Source organism: Acyrthosiphon pisum, chromosome A1 (assembly GCF_005508785.2).
Source record: "Acyrthosiphon pisum isolate AL4f chromosome A1, pea_aphid_22Mar2018_4r6ur, whole genome shotgun sequence".
Lineage (NCBI taxonomy): Eukaryota > Metazoa > Arthropoda > Insecta > Hemiptera > Aphididae > Acyrthosiphon > Acyrthosiphon pisum.
In genome coordinates, this window is record NC_042494.1 from 119376767 (window position 1) to 119399531 (window position 22765).

The window sequence follows — 22765 nt, forward strand, 5'->3', positions numbered from 1 at the left end:
ATCATATAGGTATATAATTTGGTTACTGAATATATTTTCCTCCATATATTCAAGTAGGTACCTATACAGAAGAGTTTTATAAATAGATTAGGTATACTTTTGTATAAATACAGTATAACATTTAGCAGGGATTGAATGTGCATTTCAAGGGTAGATAAATGTTGCTATAGACTTTATTATAATATTTAGGTAGGTATAGTATAATTATTGGTGGAGGTAGATTATATCATATTATTATATTTTGAAAATTCTATTGGTTTAAAACGTATTGCAACATGTACTAAATGTACTATGTAGTTGTAACCTAGGTACCTATCGTATAATTAATATTCTATATTGTATATTATACAATTATTACGAAGCGAATCCGAATAGGTACCTATAATAACATGATGGTAATTGGTAATTGTAATTTGTAATATGGTATCGATATGTATATGGATGAGTGGTTAGGTACATATTGGTATAACAAAACCGTTTTCTCGTGACCAGAGAAAATAATAGGGGCGCGATGTCATCACGTCTGACATAAATCGAATCCGCCCAAACACTAACCACCGCGCGTGCATTAGTAACGTGTTTTTGTGCGCATATTTTTTCGTTCCAAATTCTCACCGTTAAGACGATACCCGCCACTGCACCGCCAAGTGCGTCCCCGGTCGGGGTATTGAGTAGCGGGCGCGGTCGAGCGACCGGCGCGATCGATGCGGCCAACGAATGGCAGGGCCAGAACACGCCTTCCTGGGGCGGCGCTCGACACGCCCACCCGCCGAACGATCGTGGCCCGTCGGTGAGGCTCGGCACAAATCGCCCGCCAGCCCGCCGCCGCTCTACCTCAGTACTCCGTCATCGTCAGTACGTCGCAGTCATCAGCGCGGTTATGTGGTTTGTTGTAGTGTGTCGTCCCGCGTTCTCATTCTTTGTCCGTTCGTTACCCAACACAGCCATCGCACAGTGGCTCCGGTCGGTCGTCGCAGAGTTGAACGTGTGTTCTGTTAATATTTCGTAGCCATGATCCGAATAGCCGAAGAGTGCGGTTCAATAAACGTTTACGGAACGAGAAAAATAATAAAACAGTAAATCCGTCGTCCGGTTGTAGGGTATATAATAAGAAGAAAAAATAAAATCAGAACCCGATCCCAAATTTCATTCTCGCGCGCACCGGTGGTGGCACCAGACCCGCGGACATGGCATTCTTCTTTTGTGGTATTGTTGGAGATTTACGTTACTAGTATAATATTGTATTTTTTTTCGACGATCCAGAACGTCGTCGTCGTTTTTGTTGTTATTATTATTGTCGCGTACACTATTGGTTGGACGACGTGTTTCGTACTGCGGGCCGAAGTGTATATATATAATATACTCTGTATAATGTGTTATTATTAGGTAGTATTATATACCTATGGTTGTACATACATACATATACATATATTGTATACAGTGTGCGTGTGCCAACAACACTATACTGGCGTTGATTACGTGAATACTAGTTTTTAAAGTAGTTGAGAAAAGAAAACCGTTGTAGACGGTCTGCTGCAGCTGCGACCGTAGTTTTTCGAAAGTATAGTCGTCCTGTTGGACGCGTAAGCGCTGTTGAGAGGGGAGAAACACGACCCCCCCCTCTCGGGCCACCCCAAAATCCGCCCATTTTATGAGGTTCCATATATGGGGACGTGCAGCGTTTGTTTTTGTCTCAAATTGTGCCTATATATTATTTATGCGTGGCAGTAGGTATCGATATGTAGTGTATAATACACCTATACTTGCTCGTTTGAAGCTGCAATTGAAGTTGTACGCGGATCAGGTCCATCGCGGATAAAAATCCCTCCGGCGTCTACTGCCTCGTCCTCGCGCGTGCCGTCGAAAACGGTTTAGGTAGGTACCTACACGGAAAACCCGCCGTGTAATTTATCTCGTTTGCGGGCGGGCACGTGCACGCACGGGTAATGCATACGAAAATGTGTTATGTAAATGTGTTTTAAAACTTATACCTATAATAATATATACCTACCTACGAGTGGCTACGACGGTTTTTTCTTTTTATTCCGTCGTGGTTTATACCCGCGTGTGGTACCTATATACTGCGTGTCTGCGTCAGTGCGCGCCGTGATGCACTGGCTGCGACGACATTATAATAATATGACGTATTATATAGGTATATAATATATATTATTTATACAACTTACTGAATAGATGTATTATATATTTTTATTATTATGCGTATTATACGCGACGGACGTGTGTGTAGACGTCACGCGTGCTATTATTATTACGCTTAAATATTGGACCTATCTATAATTATAATATATTACTACCTAAAATACCACATTTGACTTCATGCGAACATTCATTGTTATCATATCGTTCGGTCAACGGTATATAAGATAATATTAGACATTAAACGATAAATGTATGGTTCGTTCGTTTTTTTTTGCTCTCGTATCACATAATAATCGTATTATAATGTCGTTCGTTTGAATGTTTGATATCGTAACTTCTGTATAATATAATAATTCTGCGATTACCATTCGGCGGCTTTTTGTTGATTATATTCCTATATTTAATATAATACAATCTCCGCCGCCCCGGACGACGGACCAGACAGACTCCGGCCGACACTGTTGAGTGTTGAGCTCGAACACAGAGGAGAGTTATCGCGCACACACACGCACACACACGCACATGCTTGACTCGTACGCCCCCTCCACCCGTCGGTCACTCCTAACAGCGTCACTCTCCCACAGTTATGCTGCTGCTCACACAGCCCCATACGGAATAACAATAATAATAATAATAATGACTCGTATACGACACACACATCGCGTATTGTATATAATATAATATTTATATAATATATTTCGTCGACTTCCAAATTTCTATTTAAATATTTAGCCAACTTGAAGTTTTTTTTATTGTTTTCATTTGATTGCAAAAGGTAATACCCTATACATTATGTTTACTAGTACACTTATATAGTAGGTATATATTTCAGTTCTCTGTCAACCGTCTATAACAGTGGTGGCCAAACTTTTTTTAACTCTGGCCATAAAAAAAAAAAATTTTACCGCGGGCCATAATTTTTTTTTTTACTTTTAAGTCATCAGAATTTTAGGTATAGGTATATAATTTTACGTAAATGTAAAATATTATATTTCTTTCGCGGGCCAGATATTAAATGATGGCGGGCCGGATTTGGCCCGCGGGCCGTAGTTGGCCACCACTGGTCTATAACACTTGCAAGTACAAAATAGTTCAACATTAGGTTATGCGTTTTATTTGTATTATATAATATAGATGTTATACAACATTTTTCTCGATGAAATTGAAAATATTTCGTTACAATATTTCTATTGGATAAAATAGTTTGATTTGAAATTACAATTTGAAATAAGATTGATTAGTCATTTTCATGGTTGGTTATTAATAATATTTTAAACTAAATTTATACGTTTCTTTTTTTTTTTATTCTGACATTAACATGTATTGCGGGTGAAGACAAATCGACAAATAATTTAATTATTAAGGATTACAGAAATTAATAATATAATATAGGTAAATAGGTAATATATGAACATTGTAAGAATGATGGTTTAATCTTAAATGTATTTTGTTCCATCAAATAAAATTAATTTGTAAAATTGGTTAAACATAGATATTTTTAACGAGAAATCCAATTAAAAAATCTAACCAATTGATGTTTTAAAAGCATTTGTTATAGATTTATTGTGGATACTTATCTTTCAGAAAATGTTAAATGAAATAACTTTTGGATAAACCGTTGTCTTACTACTTCTTAATTACAGAAATATTATATGTATATCTAGTACCTATCTACTTATATAATACATATTTTATAGACTTTGTGAATTAAATTGTTATTATATTTATATTAAATACCTAATAAGTAATATAGTTATATAGGTACTATTATATCTAAAAGATAATTTGTTTTATATTTCATAAATCACAAAAATTATAACATACTTGATTAAATATAGATTATACTTGATAAGTAAATACCTACCTGAATATTTATTATTCATAGCTATAATGATTCTGCTATTAAATTGTATTAAATAATAATGAATATCGATACATATCTTATTGGAATTTTAAAACACCAGATCATACATAAAATATCCTTTAAAATATAATTATGGTATTGTGAATCAATTGCAATAAATATTTATTTATTAATACTCCTAATAATCACTTATTATAGGTTATACCTATGTATTATCTTTATTTTATATTAAGGTAGAACATAATATAATATAAGCATGTACAATGTTAACATATTGGTATAAAAAAAGTTGACTTGAATCAGTATTTTAAAATAAAATATTAGATTTTATTGCATTTTTTTTTACTATGTCTATCTGAAAATATTGATTTGCATATTGTTAATCAGTTTTTGTTTTTTTATTGATGTTATGTAAATACTAAATAGCACATTGTAAGTACCATTTAATAATGTTCTATTATATAGGTTATTAATTAATATGATACATCCTTCACCAATATAAAATATAAATTAATCCATTCACAATTTAAAGTTCACTTGAAAAAGATAAATATATTAGGTATTTTATTATTATCATTAATTTATTAGTACTATAAGAAATTAAAAAAAACAACAAAATTTTTACCTTTATTTTCATTATACTATTAAATTCTGAAATACAATACATTATACAATATTCATATATATGTATTATAAGTACATTTAAAATAATAATAATTTAAAAAAATTAATTAGATAGGTACATAATATCTAGGTATAATAAATAATTATTTTTATATTAAATACGTTAAAATGTATGTTTAAACTTTAACACAATATTGTATAGGTACTTTAATAGTTTTTAATAATGATACAAACATCTAAGCTTTTATAGAATTTTAGGTATACAACTTCCTGATGTTGGGCATTCATCTTGCACTTCACACAATTTGGTTCAATATCGTGAATAGCTTTGTGTATATTAATTAATGTATGATACATTATTATTATTATTATTATTCATAATAAATAAGAAACTTAGGTTATTATAATTAATAATGTATAATAATATTAATGTTTATAGGACTTTTTAAATGTTCAATACAACAATTAATAATAAATAAATAACTGTTTTATTTTAGTATTAGTATAAGATTTTACGTAAGTATAATACTAAAGTCTAAAACTAAAATCCTGTTGACATTTTTAACTCATCTAAGAATCTATTTCAATTAGGTAGAACTAATTTAATTAATATAATTTCGTTAACAACAGACTATTTCACTATTTTGTTTAACAGTTTTTCATTAATTAGGTTTATTGGAGAATTTATAATGATATACAATTAAAAAAAGACCCTTCTTAATTAATATGTCCCAACTAGATAAAATTCCCAATTGGTAGATATGTTCTGATTGATTTAAATTTAGATGAGCCCTTTTTATTACATCAGAACATTAGAACATATAGTGTCCGTAAATTGACGTAAACGTGTAACTGTAAAAGCGTTAAAATCTACTGTTGAATTTTTGGTGTTAAGGGTAGACCGACCTGCGATCTTTGAAAAGAAAAACGCACTAAACTCCTCCCAGGACCCACACCGGCTTCTGCTCATCTATAATGGTTACAATGTAATTCATTTTCATATATATTCAAAAAGAAGATCTAGTCGTACGATTAAACGTACGAAAGAATCTTTGTTGTAGGTTTACAACGTATACATTATCCGTTTATCCACAGAGGTTTCAGAATTATACTTTTTATTATAATAATGTTCAATGTAAATAAAAATTCAAAAAAACATTTCTACTTAATGTAAATGTATTTATTTATTGTTTTTTTTTATATATAAATTTCCATAGCTTCGCCCGGTAGTGCAACTGAACAACTCATGACTCAAGGTGCGTTCAAAATACGGTCCGGACAAGTCGGTTCACCTATAGTTCAAAACGGCGACCCTAACCGTGAGTCAACACAAATTTTTGTGATACGTATATTAATAATTTATATTATATTATATTTTAACTGATCGCCATTCGGGTGTCATTGGAGATACTACATTATATTATATAATATCGATTCGCCGATAATGTTCGCTTACCTATATCTGATGCTAGATAAAAACAAACACAAACGAAATTGAACAATAATAGTAATATTATCATCGTACTATCTCGATCGGTGGTATACGATGATAATATGCGAACTCAACAACAACGCGTGTGTATAGGGTGTGGTCCATTTGTGATTTACCTATAATATACGTTGTGAGTCACTCGCAACGAGGGCGTAAAACGGTAAAACATATACAGCGGCGTATTAATACATCACCCCTATACAGTATACACAATATTCGATAATTTATACACTGTACATATTCGTTGTACATACACGTATTATACAGCAGGGTGGCGTTTTTTTCGCGTAAGCTGTACGCAAGGGCTATAATTGAACGAGAAAAACACCATGGACCACTCTGTATATAAGGCTATATATATAAAATAATAAATATAAGGTCGCTGTGCAGAAATATTTGATTTATCCCTCATTGTCTCTCCTATAACTGTATACCATAATAATATAATACTCCTAGCACTGTACTACTCATACAGAACGACGTGCATTATTATATATTATTATTATTAGTATTATTATTATTATTATTATTATGCAACTCTTATATTCCTCTGGTCGGGACAGGTGAAGTGGCCATTAGTTTTGCGTCGAGGCGAACCGCCGCTGCCATAACATATATATACAATATACATATAATAATCCCTCGGCGTGTCCGTCATGAAACCCCAACTTCTTCCGCAACGTCACGTCGTTGTTTTCCTTGTGGTGGCTGTAAGCGTGCACTGCTGTAAACGCATTAATTTTTAATCACACGTAATTAGCGTGATTATAGAGATGTACGTCCCGTAACTGCAGTTTTGCACCAACAAAAAAACGTATTCTGGATATTATGGACTATTGTAAATAGTAATATATGCAATTAGTGATTTTTCGAAACTATAACTTTGGAGACTTTCAATTTTATTATATAGTATTGTCGTCTTATGTTTTTACATTCACTCTGGAACCGGGATTAAATGGGGACTCCGGGTATGGGGTACACTGGTATTTAAAGAATTTTAAGATAAAACTAAAAAATATACAAGTAAATATACTTTTTAATTATGTAATAGGTATTCTTTTAAGTTTATAACATATCAATACAATACAGCTGATTGGTTATAAATTATAAATTATCGAATATTATTGTTAAGCTTTAAAGTGGATATATTTTAATATATTACGACTCATCTATATAATGATGTCGCTTTGCAAAAAACCACCAACTGAAATGAATTTACTTCAAACAAATATATTACCGTTCCGATTGTATTTATTTATTATTTATTTAATTCATACGGACGTAGAGTCCAATAACATAAACGCTATACAACATTATATTTTATAGTAATTTGTGTTTCACATTAACCCTTAAAATAATAAAACGCACTTCCTACATTTTCTATCCACTTACAATACTATACACATTATGCAATGTATATATGTAGATATTGACTATTTTTATCATATAGTGATTGGAATGTATTTAATAAGTAGTTTTTATTTCGTTAATATATAATATTGTCTAGTTACAAATGTATTTATAATAGCTGTAAAACATTTTGATTCGATGCAAATATATACATATAGAGGTAATAATTTAAATTATATTTTGCAATCTACTATATTTCAACCCTCCCACAAAAGGTCCCTAAGGGCAATAGCTACATAAAAATGAAAAAACCTGTATATAGGGAAATATTGTGTCCCATCTGGTTAAACTCTTGGTTCCGCCTATATAGCCTATGCGTTTGCATTGTTTTGAACGTTATATTCAATGAGCTAAAGAAATTGCATTTTTCAATCATATTTAAAAATAATTAAAACGTGATTTATAATTATTTATCTTCAAATCATTTTCTCCAAATATTAATTATCAGTTTTGACTCGAGTTTAAAAAACATTTAGGTATATTATATATTCTGAATTATTGTTTCATTATTGTATTGAATATTAATTCATTGAGTATATTTTACTTATAATTAGATATTGAGTTATGATATACCTAATATTACTAGTACCTAATTATTTTCTTAATTGCACTCGTAGTAGCTTGGAAACTATCGTATTATCCGTGTTTGATATTCAGTTGGTCCGGTGGTAACAGGGCTACAAGTCTCCAACATTGCCATGTATACAAGTATACAACGTACTGTTAACATTCCTTTTCCGACTATAATCTAATTCAAATATGTAAAGGTCGCCGTTTGTAGGAACTGGCAAACAATCGAATCGTTGTTATCGGGCAAACAAGTGACCTAAAGGGAACAAAAAAACCCTCGTCAACCATATCTGAGATATTATCTAACGTACTCAGCCTTATATACAAACAGGTTTTGGTGTCCATAAAACAAAAACGTTTTAGAGGGATAAGTCACTTGTTTTTTAAATTTTATTCTTTATAAGTTTTGACATATCCTGTTCAACACAAATAAAAATAAAATACAATTGATACATTACTAATGCTGTGACTTAAATTAAAATAATTATGATTTATGATTTTAGTATATATATTAATTTTTTATATTTTTATGAAGGTTAAATTGTATTCTCATTTAAATTAAGTATATTGTACTGTATTTATTATAAATAAATTAAAGGTAATCATAATAATAATGGGCTGTACAAATATAATATTATTATGTTTAGGGTATCATAGCAAGTTGTATACTTAAAATAAAAGTGTCGTAGTTATATTTGCAGCAAATAAAAAAATACTTGTTAAATGAAATGACTAAATTTATATATTAGTTTTTTTTTCCTTTTGACAATTATATTTAACTTTAAAACAATATTATTCCTTACTGAGGCACTGCAAATATACACCCATGATCTGTTTCACAAATCACAACATTGAACAAACAAATAACAAGATAAAAACTAACAATGTACATAAAATATAAAATAAATATATTATATAGAAATAATTATGTTGGATACAATTCCGTTCCAGTAGGTAAATTTCGTTATAATTATAGTGTGAGTTCTTAAGTCATTTGCTTGCATCTTCGATGAGGTTGTGTAAATCATTCGAGGTACATACAATTGCGATAGGTCGTATTATTTGTTGATTATAATAATACATATTACTGTTATACTGTAGTATAATGTATTCATCGTTTGTTTGGTTGCTTCGCATTCATATTGTTATTATTTTGAGTCTTTTTGATGTTATATTTTGTTTGTGTCACAGACTCACATAACATTTTCCCTGGTCTTGCGGAATCAATTTAATAGTGCCCATTCTTTCCGACGTAGTTTATATCGAGGTACCGGAGTGTATTGAGTTCTTGCTCAACACAGTCTGATTTTCCCATGATAGTCATTTTTTTCATACACGTATTATTATTTTCTTTCTGTAACTTTTCAGAAGCCTACAATTTCATTATTTTTCTTGATTTACGAATCAAAATTCAATATTTAAATAGTTATTTTATGAATAGTTCAGTTTGTGAATTTTGTAAATATTAAAAAAAATAGTTTTTTAATGAAATAAATATAACTGTATAATATTATTGTATCAATTAACATAATTTAGTGTAGTATATTATGTTAACTATAATATTATTTTACACATAGTTTATTAAAATTTGGTGTTTCTAATATTAGTCTACCCGATTCTTGTTCCATTACGTGCCCGTATAGTTATTGTGGTCTGAGTTGGTTGTTATTATTATAGTAGATAGTGGGTGTCAGTGTCAGATGTATTAATGTTCGTAGACTACTAAAAGAACAAGGGAAAACCTAAATTTTTACTTCTATTTTCTGATAAAACAATTAAAATTGAACACTGGGTGGTATACTTGAACAGAATATAAAAATATATATACAAATTTATAATATATTATGAAGCCTTGTAGTAATAAAAGTAATATGTAATAATATATAATAACAGTTGTGGATAGTGAAAATACTAAATAGTAGCCTAGCCTATAATTTAGCCAGTTATTGTGCAGCTATACACTGCGCCCACCCCCGCCAATCTCATGCTGCGCCTTAGTAATTTACGACAGATATATGTATTTTTTCATCCCGAGTACCTACTTACTACTTGCCAGTAGTGGGAGTCAGGGTCTGCTGTCGTCCGCATCATCATTGTGTGTGTGACGTGTATGTGTGTGTGTGGATATATATAATATGCAGCAATGCAGCATGTTGTATATTTTTGTGTACGTATTATAGGACACCGATGTGTTCCAAAGGTCTCTTGTCGTTTTAACAACATAAGGTTTTTTCATGGCCCGCGATATACAAAATTATTTTATATTGGTTTCATGCAGTTTATTATCTTATTAAAAAATGTAATTGCGGTATTCAAGACCCAGCACCAATGTTACAGATTATAATATTATGTTCATTATTAAAAGTTCGTAGCGTGTTCAAATTTTTAAAATCTACTAAATTATTGAAACACAAAATCGTTTATTTAATAGTTGTAGTAGGGATATATAGTTAATTTTTTTCTGAAACACGACACTGAATTATAAAAATGCATTAATATTAATTAACTCATATTACAGCTACATGTCATGCTTTTACTGATTATAAGTAAAATAAAATAATAATAATAATATTAACTTATGAGGTATTATTAACATACTGTTATTGAAAGAGTTATAGAGTGCTCATTGTTTTTCCTCTCGTTGGATTTATTTTTAAATTTTAATTCATATTGACTTATAAATTAACATTAATATCCGTATATTACATAGTATATACATATTTCATATCTATAATATATATTACAGGTACGATAATTGAAGGATATAAATAATTGTTGTAATGAAAATCATAATTCTGCTTTTTGAAATAAAATATAGTTCATCAAATTAAATAGGTATACCTAGGTAATAATATATTATTATAGATATACCTACTAAATGTAGAAGTATGATGTATTTAATTATAACCCGTATTCTAATCTGAAATAAATGTAAATTGTGTTGTTAATTATATTTTTAATCGATAAATATTTTAACTAAGTTAAATGAACTTTATTAAATTAATAAAACAAAAATAACAGGTCGAGGGTTCTGCCATGATATGCACGTCAAAGATGTATAGAAAAATATTATTCATGTAAAATGCATTAATTTACTCTAAAGATTGAATGTATTTACTCATTTTGTAAAATTGTATTTAACACGTAATAAAGATTAAGTTAATTTTATATACACACTGCAGTAAAAAAACAGCTATTATAACGCCCTTGTGTTTCGTTGATTAATGTCATAACGTGTTTTTGACAAGTTCAATCTGGTGGTGGAACAAATGCACTTTTAGCCCTAAATAATAATATTTAATAAACCGCTCTTCGTTCTAGAATTTATATTTCAACCCGTATCAGAAAATAGAAACTATAACTCGTATATTCTGTCAACTAATTTCCCACGGTTTGGATACAGTGGATACAACAACTGCGGGTACTCACTACTCCGTCCAACAATTTTCATAAGATAACTTATTGAATTAATATACGTTCGAAAAAATACATTTTATACTGGAAAATATTAAATTAGTTTTTATTCTTTATCTACCATGTACAAATGATATGTAGATATATTGGTAGGTATTTTAAGAAGAAGGGAAAAAGTGATGAATACAAAATTGAAAATAGTAAAATTAATATAATTAAAATCCATTCTTCTGGTCCGTACACGAATTTAGTTATCTATAAAATAATATATGTAAGCAATTCGTTTTTTTTTATTACTCATATTAATATGTAGTTAATTCTAATGTTTATTTATATGATTGTGTTCATTGAATATTAAATAATATTACATGTTTGTACATGTAGGTTTATTAAATGTTAACAACGAAAAAGACTACTCTGATTATTTTGTTCAATGAACGAAATACTTTCAAATTTATTAAAGTAATATTTAGTATTTTTTAAGTTTCTAACAATTATTTTCAATATTGGCTCCTGAAACGAGTTCAGCTGAGCAAACATCGAGGCATTGAAATCCAAGAAGGATGTGGTTATAATATAGGGGGTGGTTTGATGGAGATATCCCTTCCCTTCTATTTGCAAGGGTCCGGTGGTTGATGAATGGCCTCAGATGCACTTCAAAAGCTGCTGTGCAGTGTGCACCCGGTATAAATTTATTTTTTCTCAATGTGTAATTAAAGGTGTTGTGATGTTTAAAAAATATGTGTAATAGTTGTAGTTAACAATACATAAAAAATAACCGCATATAAAATATTATTAACATACGAATTGTAACCATTAAAAACATGTGAATTATTATTAAACTTAAAAATTGATTTGTTTTTTTTTATATTTAATTCATCATTATAATTATTAAAATTGTTTTGTAGGTACCTTTTAATTAGTTACTTTTTTTACTTGAAAATTCGCATATTTTTAAAATAATAATAATAAATTCAAAAGATTCAAATATTTTTTTTTAGTTTTTCCACCTGTTAATAATCTTGAAAACTCATATAAAATATTAATCAAAATATTATGCATAGTACAAAATGTGTTAAACAATTTCAACCCCTGTTAAAAAGTGTTTAAATAATAAAAAATGTAGTCAAATCTAGAATTCTACCTAATCTCAAAACAATTACAAATATAATTATTATTATAAAATACACACTTCATTTATTACACATTGAAATTATCGTACCAAAAATGTATATTTCCATTGGTGCTAACCTATACCTATACATAAAGTTCAATTTATTTATAGTCCCTAGACAATTTATTTAAATTGGTAATCAGAATAATGTAATATAGGTATTAACATATAATATATAGGTACTATATATTCATAAATTTAAATATATACGCAAAGCTTACTTTCTATTATTCATCTTTTGAAAATTTGTCAATGGAAATTTTACAATGTACTTAATATTATTATTTATACAGTTTTACTTAGGTCTCGGGTAAAAAAAATATAGCTTATTGGCAACTATAAGTTAGGTTAAAACATGTAATTAAACTGTTAAAGCCTCCTTTGTACCTAAAACATTAATAGCGTTTAAATTTGAGCGCTGCACGTCATATACCTAGTATAAATTATGCTATATATATATTTTTTATGAATTATAATTAAAATATTAAAAAGTTCCTTGTAAAATTTTCTAATTTTGTCAATATACCAAGAGGTAATATTATATTATAAATAAAATAAACCGTTTTCTTAAATTGGAATTTTGGTGATCAATATATAAATAATGGACAATATTTATCTATTAAAATTGGGTGTAAATTATTAAATAATTTGTATGAAAAAGATCTAAATATAATAGAAAAACCACATTGAATAAAATATAAAATAAAGTTAAAATACAAAACTGACAGTATCAAAGTTGACGTTATAGTATTATAGAAAGCAGTACATAATATGAAAGCGCCCAGGACGCTGTGTAGTATATATTACAAGTAAATATTATAAAATATTATTGTGATGGTTTTCGTTTCGTATTTATAACATTTACCCGGAGCATGTGTCAATGGTATACGTTTTGCATACAGGCGGATTCGAATATGCGGATTCGATTAAAAATAAAAATAATAAAGGCCATAGAAATATGGAACAAAAATATTGTTTAAAATATTTTTGCTCCCACGTGGGGTAAATCGGTCGAGACGTGTATTAACGACGAGCGTGCACTATATTATATTAAATACATTTATTAATATGACACGGTTGTATGTAGTTGAAGTAATAGTCGTAGTAATAAATGCGAATGTGTGTCGTGTCCGTGTTACTGTGCTGGCGTAAACGAACGATTCTCGGCGGCGACAGCGGCCTGAGAACCCCTGTGTGCTAGGCCGCTAGGGTTGTCCGCCCGTAGCGTTCCAAGGGGCCCCGGCCGTTCGCCGGAGAACAGTTGGCTCGTGTATGTTTTTCAAGAGTTTAAGAGTGTCAGTGTGCGCTCGGCAGCGGATGTACGGCGTAGTGCTTCTCAGAGTTCTGCGGTCTTTGGTTTTCTGTATCGTACATTATTATTATGCGTTTAATCGAAATTTTACTTTGGTGTAGTGCTATGTGTTTTCCTCTACCGACTAGCTATATATACGTTGATGAGATTTTTGGACGAAATGTAGAACTTGCATATTATATCATAATATAATAAGCACATTTAGTTTACACGACACACCTACAATTCAACAGGTTTATTTAATTATATTATAGGTATGTTGTTAATTTAAAAAAAAAATTAATGTCGTTGCCTATATATTGTAATTATTATAATCAAGTAGTTACTTTATGGTATCGCTGTATAGCTTGGCATGGCAAGTACTGCGCAACATCGGTCACTGTGTATATAGTGTGTGTGCGCGCGCGCGTGTATGTAAATATAATAATATCCGAGGGCGTTTCACACTACATAACACGGCCTATTCCGCCGCTGAAACTTAATAGATCTTTTGATCTCGCACGCTGCCGTCATTATCTGCACATTTCAATGAAAGTTGGATTTTTTCCTATTCGTATCTAATAAAAAAAACTTTACTTTTCCAAGTAATATATTATTCAATATTTCAATGGGTTAATAGTTTAGGTATACTTTCTGCACATTAAGTACTGATAACTATACACACGTTACCGTAGTTTCGTTGTGTAGGGTTTTGGATGTTAAATTTTTAAACAATATTAGTATTCGTGTATGGTGTATCTACATGTGGTGTATTTTTTCATTTTTAAAATGTTTTATTGTGTTCTAGTATTTTAGGTATGTATAAACGTTTTAATTTTTAGTACCCCTATTCGATTAATTGTGTTCAATAATTAAATGTCTACTTGTTTCATGACTTAATGTGCAATCACTGTTCTAAACAAGTTTTTGTTTTTATTACATAGTCTTTGTATGTTTGTTTTGTTCAAAGAAACTATAACGTTTAAATTTGAATCGTGTGTTATTTATTAACTATTAATATGAAATTAATAAATACAATATTACCAAATTATATTTCCACATAAAGGTATTTATGACAAAATTAATATAAGGTTTTGTTTTCTGTGCAACATTAATACACATAATTGTTGGTAACTATAAAACCAATTTTAATGACATGGCATATGTTTTTCGATATTAAAAAAGTCTAAATAATAAATTGCTTCAGTAAATCGTTAAATGATAACAATAAACCATTTTAACGGATACAGAAAATACTTTGGGTTGCTACTCTTTTGTTATCTACTTGTACATAATACACATGCCACGAGTAAACATATTATTAAATATATATTATAATATACCTACCTACATTATACTGTAGAACATTATTAAAAAAAAAAAATTCAACCGCGTATTATACATTTATACATTATTTTAGTTTCATATAATATTATTTTATTTCTTAATGTTCTCCACACAGTAATTACTTAATTCAGATATGGGCATCAAGTTATCAATTCTAAAATCGAATTAAAAATAGCAGAATATACTATACATCACTTAACTGTATTAAATATTTTAGGTCAGTAAAATCAATAAAATGAAATATTGATTTATACATTTTGATTTTATGCCCACAAACATAATATATATGACATTTTTATAACACCTTCATATGTGTTAGGTTATTAACCTTATAAGTTTATTATACGTACAATAGACAGTATGTAGGACCTATATTTTTGCTAAAGAAATTCAACAATTTTATCAACATTGTTGAATTAAAAATTAAGTTATTGAGTATTGGTACATAATTACGAAGAAAAAAATACTTATTTTCCATTGATAACAAATCATTTAACGTTTAAGAGATCAAAGTATACTTTCTAATATTATCAAATTTGACATGTTTGACAAATAATAGTACACACTTTGTTACTAATTATAAAAGTATGATTATCGATTAATAAATCTTACGTCAAAATACCAGCTGTTTGCTCCCTATTTGCTATTATATAGCTTAGAAATATTATCATAATTGTTTATATTTTATTTGCTATTATATAGCTTAGAAATATTATCATAATTGTTTATATTTTCATAGTCTATCTCAATATAACATGTATTTAAATTTAGAAAATCCATTTAATTAATAAAATTAAAATTTTACGTTTTTTAATTTAAAAAAAGCTTTTATAACTGCGGCATCATTAAGTTGTTTTGTGTATTAAATACTTAACTCTGTTAATATTTTAATAAGAAAAACTGATGATAACAAAAACGACTAGTATTAAAAATAATTACAGTTATCCATTTTAAAAAGTAGTACAAACACGCTAGCGTATTCCGACACACATTACACCTTTAGCTATCTTGTTAAAAATATATGTTGATACAAATTAATTATAATGAACTTTTAAGAATGCTGCAGTAATATGATTTTGCTTAAACAGATAAGCATTTATATAGGTACCTACATATTTTATAAATAATAATAAATAAACTTCTGTTGACATTAAAGATTATAAAGTTTACGAATTAAATTGAATATGTCACGACTCAAGAGTCATATATGAAAATTAATTATTTTGCTATATTTATAATGTACATATTAGTTATTACATAGGTATAAGTAAATTTTGAGCGAAATTTCAATTCAAAATAATTTCCCGATCATGAAAAAAGTTTAATCTTGGATTTTATCTACCAGTAGCGTATCTGAAGGGCTACATAAAGAGGGTAGAACATTTAAAAATTGTACTTAATTAAGGGCTTCACCTTTTTCGTCACCACATGCACAATAAGTCAACTGTCAATTTTTCAATTGGGTTATCTTTAAATAATTTTATCTTATTTTCTAAAAATAAACGAAAAAGTAAAAAAAAATACAATAAATAAACATATTCTTTATAAAATATAATTATGATATTTTTCATTTATAGTTAAGGTACCTTTTTTTCGATTTAATTGGTTGAACTTATGATTCAATATGTCTTCATATTATATTTATTAAATCCAAACCAGTTAGGGTGCATAAAAATGGTTTGATATTCTTATCACTACTTTTTGGAAACGTCTATAACAATAAATTATCCATACGCCCAAGGATAATAAATTATTTATGAAAACACCACCGCTAATGAAGTCCGATGGTGCTCAACGTCGCATCGTAGCCCATAGGTATACGTTACTGCGATCTACCAACTATGAAATAGTATTATTTTTAAAAATATGACTTTTAGTTTTGGCCAATGTTTCCTAATTATTTAATTCGCGCTTGCGGTCTTTTTTATTGGTTATCAATCGGTAAACAATTTTATAGTTGGGGATTATCATATAATTTTCATACATAATATTATTGAATTGACGTTTATATAAATGTTTCGAATGGCTTATATAACATAGGTAATAGGTATAACATTATTATTTATTAGTATATATTTTTTTGAAATATGAAAACTTCTTTTTCTGTATAAGTTATACGACTCAATTATAATATATTGTATTTTATTTAAGTACGTTTTTCAAAAGACGGAACTGATAAGTGGCAAGCAGGCAATATAGTTATAGCCTATATATAGGCTATAGACTATACATCTGCAGCTGTGTGTTCGGGTGGTGATTTATTTATTTGTTATTGCATTCGAAATTCTTATTGAAAAAAAAGGGTAGACATGTAGGTATAAGGTTCCTAGTATATCCTTCATCGAGCCCTTCATGCATTATGCGCATAGGTTTTTTTCCCTCTCGTTTTGAGACAAAATCGGTTTTGATCTTCGAATACAATAATTTCAATAATTTCAACATTGTCTTTTATTGAATATCTTCAAAACGTCGTATGCATCTATAAGTTGTATTAGGTATATTATGTTAAGTTTGCAGCATGTTTATGAAGTAATGTATACGCGCTATTACTTTGTTATTTAAGAGAAAATTGCGACTCAGTGATAAAGTTAAGTTAAAGATTTGCTACAATAGTCCATTCAGACCACAAAATATACAGTCAGGACACATATATTATATAAAAGGCAGGCTTTATATTGTTAAAAATTGATTGTCAGAATCTAATCCATAATTTTTTTTTCTTCAAAATATTTAGCTTAATATTGAATTTCCTTACAACTTTATTTATAATGCACTACACGTCTACACTATATTTCCTACTTAGTTTAGATAACGTTTATTTATTTATTTCTACACAACTTTATGATTATATTATAAATTATAATATACGCAATGAAATTAGATATAGACATAAGTTAGTACCTATCTATATAGATGATTTGAAAACTTGAAGTTCCCAAGTTATGACATATAGTTTTTTTTAAATGCATTTTGTATGCATTAATAGTACATTTTTACATAATCTAAATTTTAAATTATCCATGCATAAATATACCTTTGATCCGAGATGAAATATGCAGATGGTCACATTTTATCTGATTAGTAAATATTAGAAATTGTAGTTCCAAAATAGTTTAGAATATATGTGCATAATATAATAGATATATATTATTTTTTAGGTACGTTTGATAAGATAACTTTTGTTTTTATAATTACCTATGCAAAACTAATCTAACAAATGGTTAGGTAAATTGTAATATAGTTTATTATATCAAACATAATATAAACTTATATATAGCATATTGCAAAATGCAGATTTCAATTATTGTCACTCGTATTTAATTGAAACGAATAAATTTATATAAGCAATAATAATATATACAATATACATATAGATAATACCTACATTGTATAACAAAAATACATACATAGGTATACGTGATACGCTATCAGGTTTACGATTTATTTGAAATTATTCAATGTTTTTCTAAATCTAAAATACGGTATTTTGTTTATTGAAATATCTATTAGGTACTTATATACTTTCTGGACGAGGTTGACATTATTGGAGTCCACAAAATATAATAAATAAAATCATATTCTCTAAATCATGTTTTCTATTTTTATTTTTTTTTCCACGATAAAAAGCTGTTTTGGGCAGCGTAGTATTTGTTCTTCAGATTTGAGAAGTAATAATTTAAAACCCGAACATAATAATATAATGTTATAAAGGACTAGCCGGGAAGAGGAATTTTCAACTATTGTTTTTATTTAGTAACGTGACTCCTTTTTTTCTTCAAATTTTTATGTTTTGAGAATACAATAATTATTAATAATATCGTAATGTTATCTTGTCAGGCGGTGCGTTACTTGTCATCCCGTCTGGTCAGTCGGGGTCGCATTGCGGAATGCGGTTTTGTTCGTTTTTGTGCAAAACTTAAGGCCGCTCCACGATGTCCCATCAACAACGAAGATTTTAATAATAATTATAATAATAATAATGTTACAACAACCGTAAAAGCAAAATAATATTATGGACGTCGTTTCAATATTCCACTGATGAAACCCGAGCAGTCCGGGAGAGAGATTGACTGACCGAATTAATATTCGATTAACTCTTCGCACGCTACACGCTCGTCGCGGGACTAAATACGATTTTATGTACGTATACACATCAGAACGAGCAGGCGGCGCCGCTAGAACAGATACCGCCCGCCGCCCGCTGTCGTTTTCGTCGTCGTTCGTCGCTATCTGGTGTGTGTATACTGTATAATATAATATATATGTACAATATTATACATACGCCTGCCGTTAAGCGGATTATACACCGGCGGCGGCAGTCAGTGGTGCCAATAGCGCGGGTCTGAACACTCTTCTTTCTTATTTCTTCACCTTTTTCTAATATTCTAATTAATTTCGTTATAATAGGCATATCGTATGCAGGAACAGAAACACAGGGTGATACACCATAGCATGCTCACCCCTATTTGCACATTACTAATAATGAACTTATTTAAATTGTTATTTTTGGAATTTTTAAATAATATACTTAAAGACCATATTTTTAAATTCTTGAGATTTTTTATACTACTCAAGTGGTGTTCTGTGGCGATACAATCTTCTGTTTTTCAAATGAAAACCCTTTATTTACCATGAATTATTAAAAAAAAAATTATTTTGATATACTTACCTAACTCAAAATTCAAACGAGTAGTTTTTCAGTTATTGAAATGTTTATACTAAGGATTCTTAAAAAGAATTTTCAAAAATATAAAATATATGTGGCCTATAGGTACCTCTAGTATTTATTATACTTTGACCGTTTTTACAAATTATACATTTTAAATTTTAATAGATTGTGTGGCACCCGCATAATATGTTGTCTCCGTCTTACAAGTACGTATAACATATAGCAAATTTTATGCTCAGCAGATCACATTTAGCTCCGTTAGTGTTTAATCATTAGAGTGAATTGACCTCTTAATGAATACGAAGGTAAGTTTATTATCTAGGTAATGTAATAGACTTTTTATTGTATTTTAATTTTAAACCGAGTTATGAGTATTTTAAGATATACAAACAATTTACAGTTTTAAATACTCATAACTCGCTTTAAAACTATAAAAAAAATATAATATAAAGTCTATGAGGTTGTCTAAATAATAATCTTACCTTTACATTTTATAAGAGGCTAATTCACTCTAATTTTTATATTAACGGAGCTAAACGCGATCTACTGAGCGTAAAATTTGTTACGCACTTGTAAGACGGAGACAACATAGCGGGTGCCACGTCCTCTTAATATCTACAATTTCAAATCACCATAGCCCCCGCCGACTCCCTCCCCTATATCTCCTAAACCCATTATCCTTAGTACATAAAGTTAACTAATTTAAAAACTTACTTATCGTTCTAGTTTTGATTTTAATACGTCAACACTCGACATAATCAGAAAATAATAAGCAACTAAATAATTTACTGTTGAAAAGGGGAGTTCTCATTTGAAAAACAGAAGTTTGTATCTCCACAGTATACTCCTTAATAGTATAGTAGTACAAAATATATATCGCAGTGATTTGAATATATGGACCATAAGTACCTAACTATGATTAAAAATTCCAAAAATCAGATTTTAAATATTTGAAGAAAAGGTGATGAGCATTTGATAATCACGTTACTTATATTAAAATTATTATAATATTATTGTTTTTGTTTGATATTATGGACTATACATCCATCTACGCTATAATTTGTCTGAAATGATTTTCGCTTCGTTTTGAAAACATTATATTTATTAATTTTAATTTTTTCCATTAAAACGGGAGCGCGTTTGGGTCGGGCCCGTGACTTATGCGCGTTATTGGAGCCTCGGAGGACTACATTTTGTTTGAAAATAATTGGTCAAAACGTAAAATTACGGGGAAACATTTTTCCCGAATTGTATTAACGTGGAACTGTATTGATTTAGAAATATATATTTGTCCATAAAGTATTTACTCGAAAACGTATGTGTTTCGAAATTAAAACGTTGGAAAATATTATCTTGTAATCGTATTTAATTGTTATATATTTTGTCGGAATAGTAATACCTCGGAATATTTTGTTCAGAATTGTGTACACTGTATCCCAAACTTCGTGAAAAAAACGGCTCTTAAAGTTGTGATATCATTTTATAGCTAATTCTTTGAACCATAGATACCATTTATGTTAAAATAGTCTGCCAAATAAATGAACTTAGCTTGGCGACTTTAAAACACTTGATAACTGATAAGTAATACATTACTTATTTCAATGATATAGTAGACTTTATTGTTATCTACTCATAATGCAATAGTATTTTTAACTCACCAAGCTAAGTTCAATTATTTAGCAGACAATTTTAACATTAATTATATATATAGTTCAAAGATTTAGCTATAAAAAAGGATATCATAACTTTAAGAGCAGTTTTTTTTACTTTTGAGATAGTTTGGCGGAGAATTTTTGCTGGGATATCACTAATATTTTGTTGATATACCTTATTATTTGTAACTTGTAAGTCATTGTTATAATGTTACGTAACTAGAAATAAGTAATAACGTGGTTTAATTTTAATAATATGATATCGTGGTTGAAAGTGAATGTTGCCGCAGAAACGAGAGTAGTGGGATTGATAAGCGGTGGATCGGGGGAGGGGGGGTTAATATTATATTTTACGATATTTTCGTCGAATACATACGAAAAATCGGACTTAAAAGTTCTTGATCATTTTTGGTTGTAACTTTTAAGCCATCCAACCAATCTGCTTGCGAGTTCTTTCATTCCCATCTGCATGATATTTCTGATCGATTGATACCTTATATGACTTTGTATGTTCAGCCGTTTGTCCTGTAGTGCAGCCCGATGGACTAGCACAAATTAGCACAGTTTTTTCAATGGTACAACTCTGGCTCTTGTTAATACACGTTAATGGCTACTGACTTTTTTTATTTACCTATAGCTTCGCGCCACAGCGTGACGCTATATAGATACTGTACCCTACTATCATATACATTTCCAACGAAATATTTTCCGTAAAAATAATTTTCTGAGTAATAACGATTCCAAAAAAATATTGATCAGTATATTATTATACTTCTTTGAATAAGGTATGTTACCCTGGCACCCCTTAGTTAGAATTTTCCACAAAAAAATATATCATTAGTTACTAATCAATTCGTAACCTAAAGTCTAAACCACAAATTTGGAATTCGTAATTTGATTCCATCAACATATTATATTAACAACAGCATATTTTCCATAAAATTACGTTTCGAGTGCATTGAAAAATATTTTCTAACGAGATGTTATCAAAAAAATATGGTTCCGAACCATATTACAACTTTGTGTACGTGTTTGGATTCGTTTGATGATGTAAAGACGAATATTATGAGGACGCTACACTCGCATGTGTTGTCTCCG

General features: G+C 29.3%; 1 protein-coding gene across 5 annotated transcripts in view; it reads left to right on the forward strand.

Moving 5' to 3' along the window:
- The first annotated feature begins 836 nt into the window (after window positions 1-836).
- Window positions 837-22765, forward strand: part of LOC100164056 (myb-like protein AA) — a 61129-nt gene continuing 39200 nt past the window's right edge. For 2 of the 5 annotated variants that reach the window (XM_029488149.1, XM_029488150.1), the window contains exons 1-2: window positions 839-1206; window positions 5866-5967. In XM_029488149.1, coding sequence (XP_029344009.1) covers window positions 1188-1206; window positions 5866-5967 — 121 coding nt within the window. In that variant the 5' untranslated portion in view covers window positions 839-1187. Of the gene's footprint in view, window positions 1207-5865; window positions 5968-13439; window positions 14275-22765 lie in introns of those variants that run through there. The other 3 variants (XM_029488153.1, XM_029488151.1, XM_029488152.1) reach the window with 3 other exon arrangements.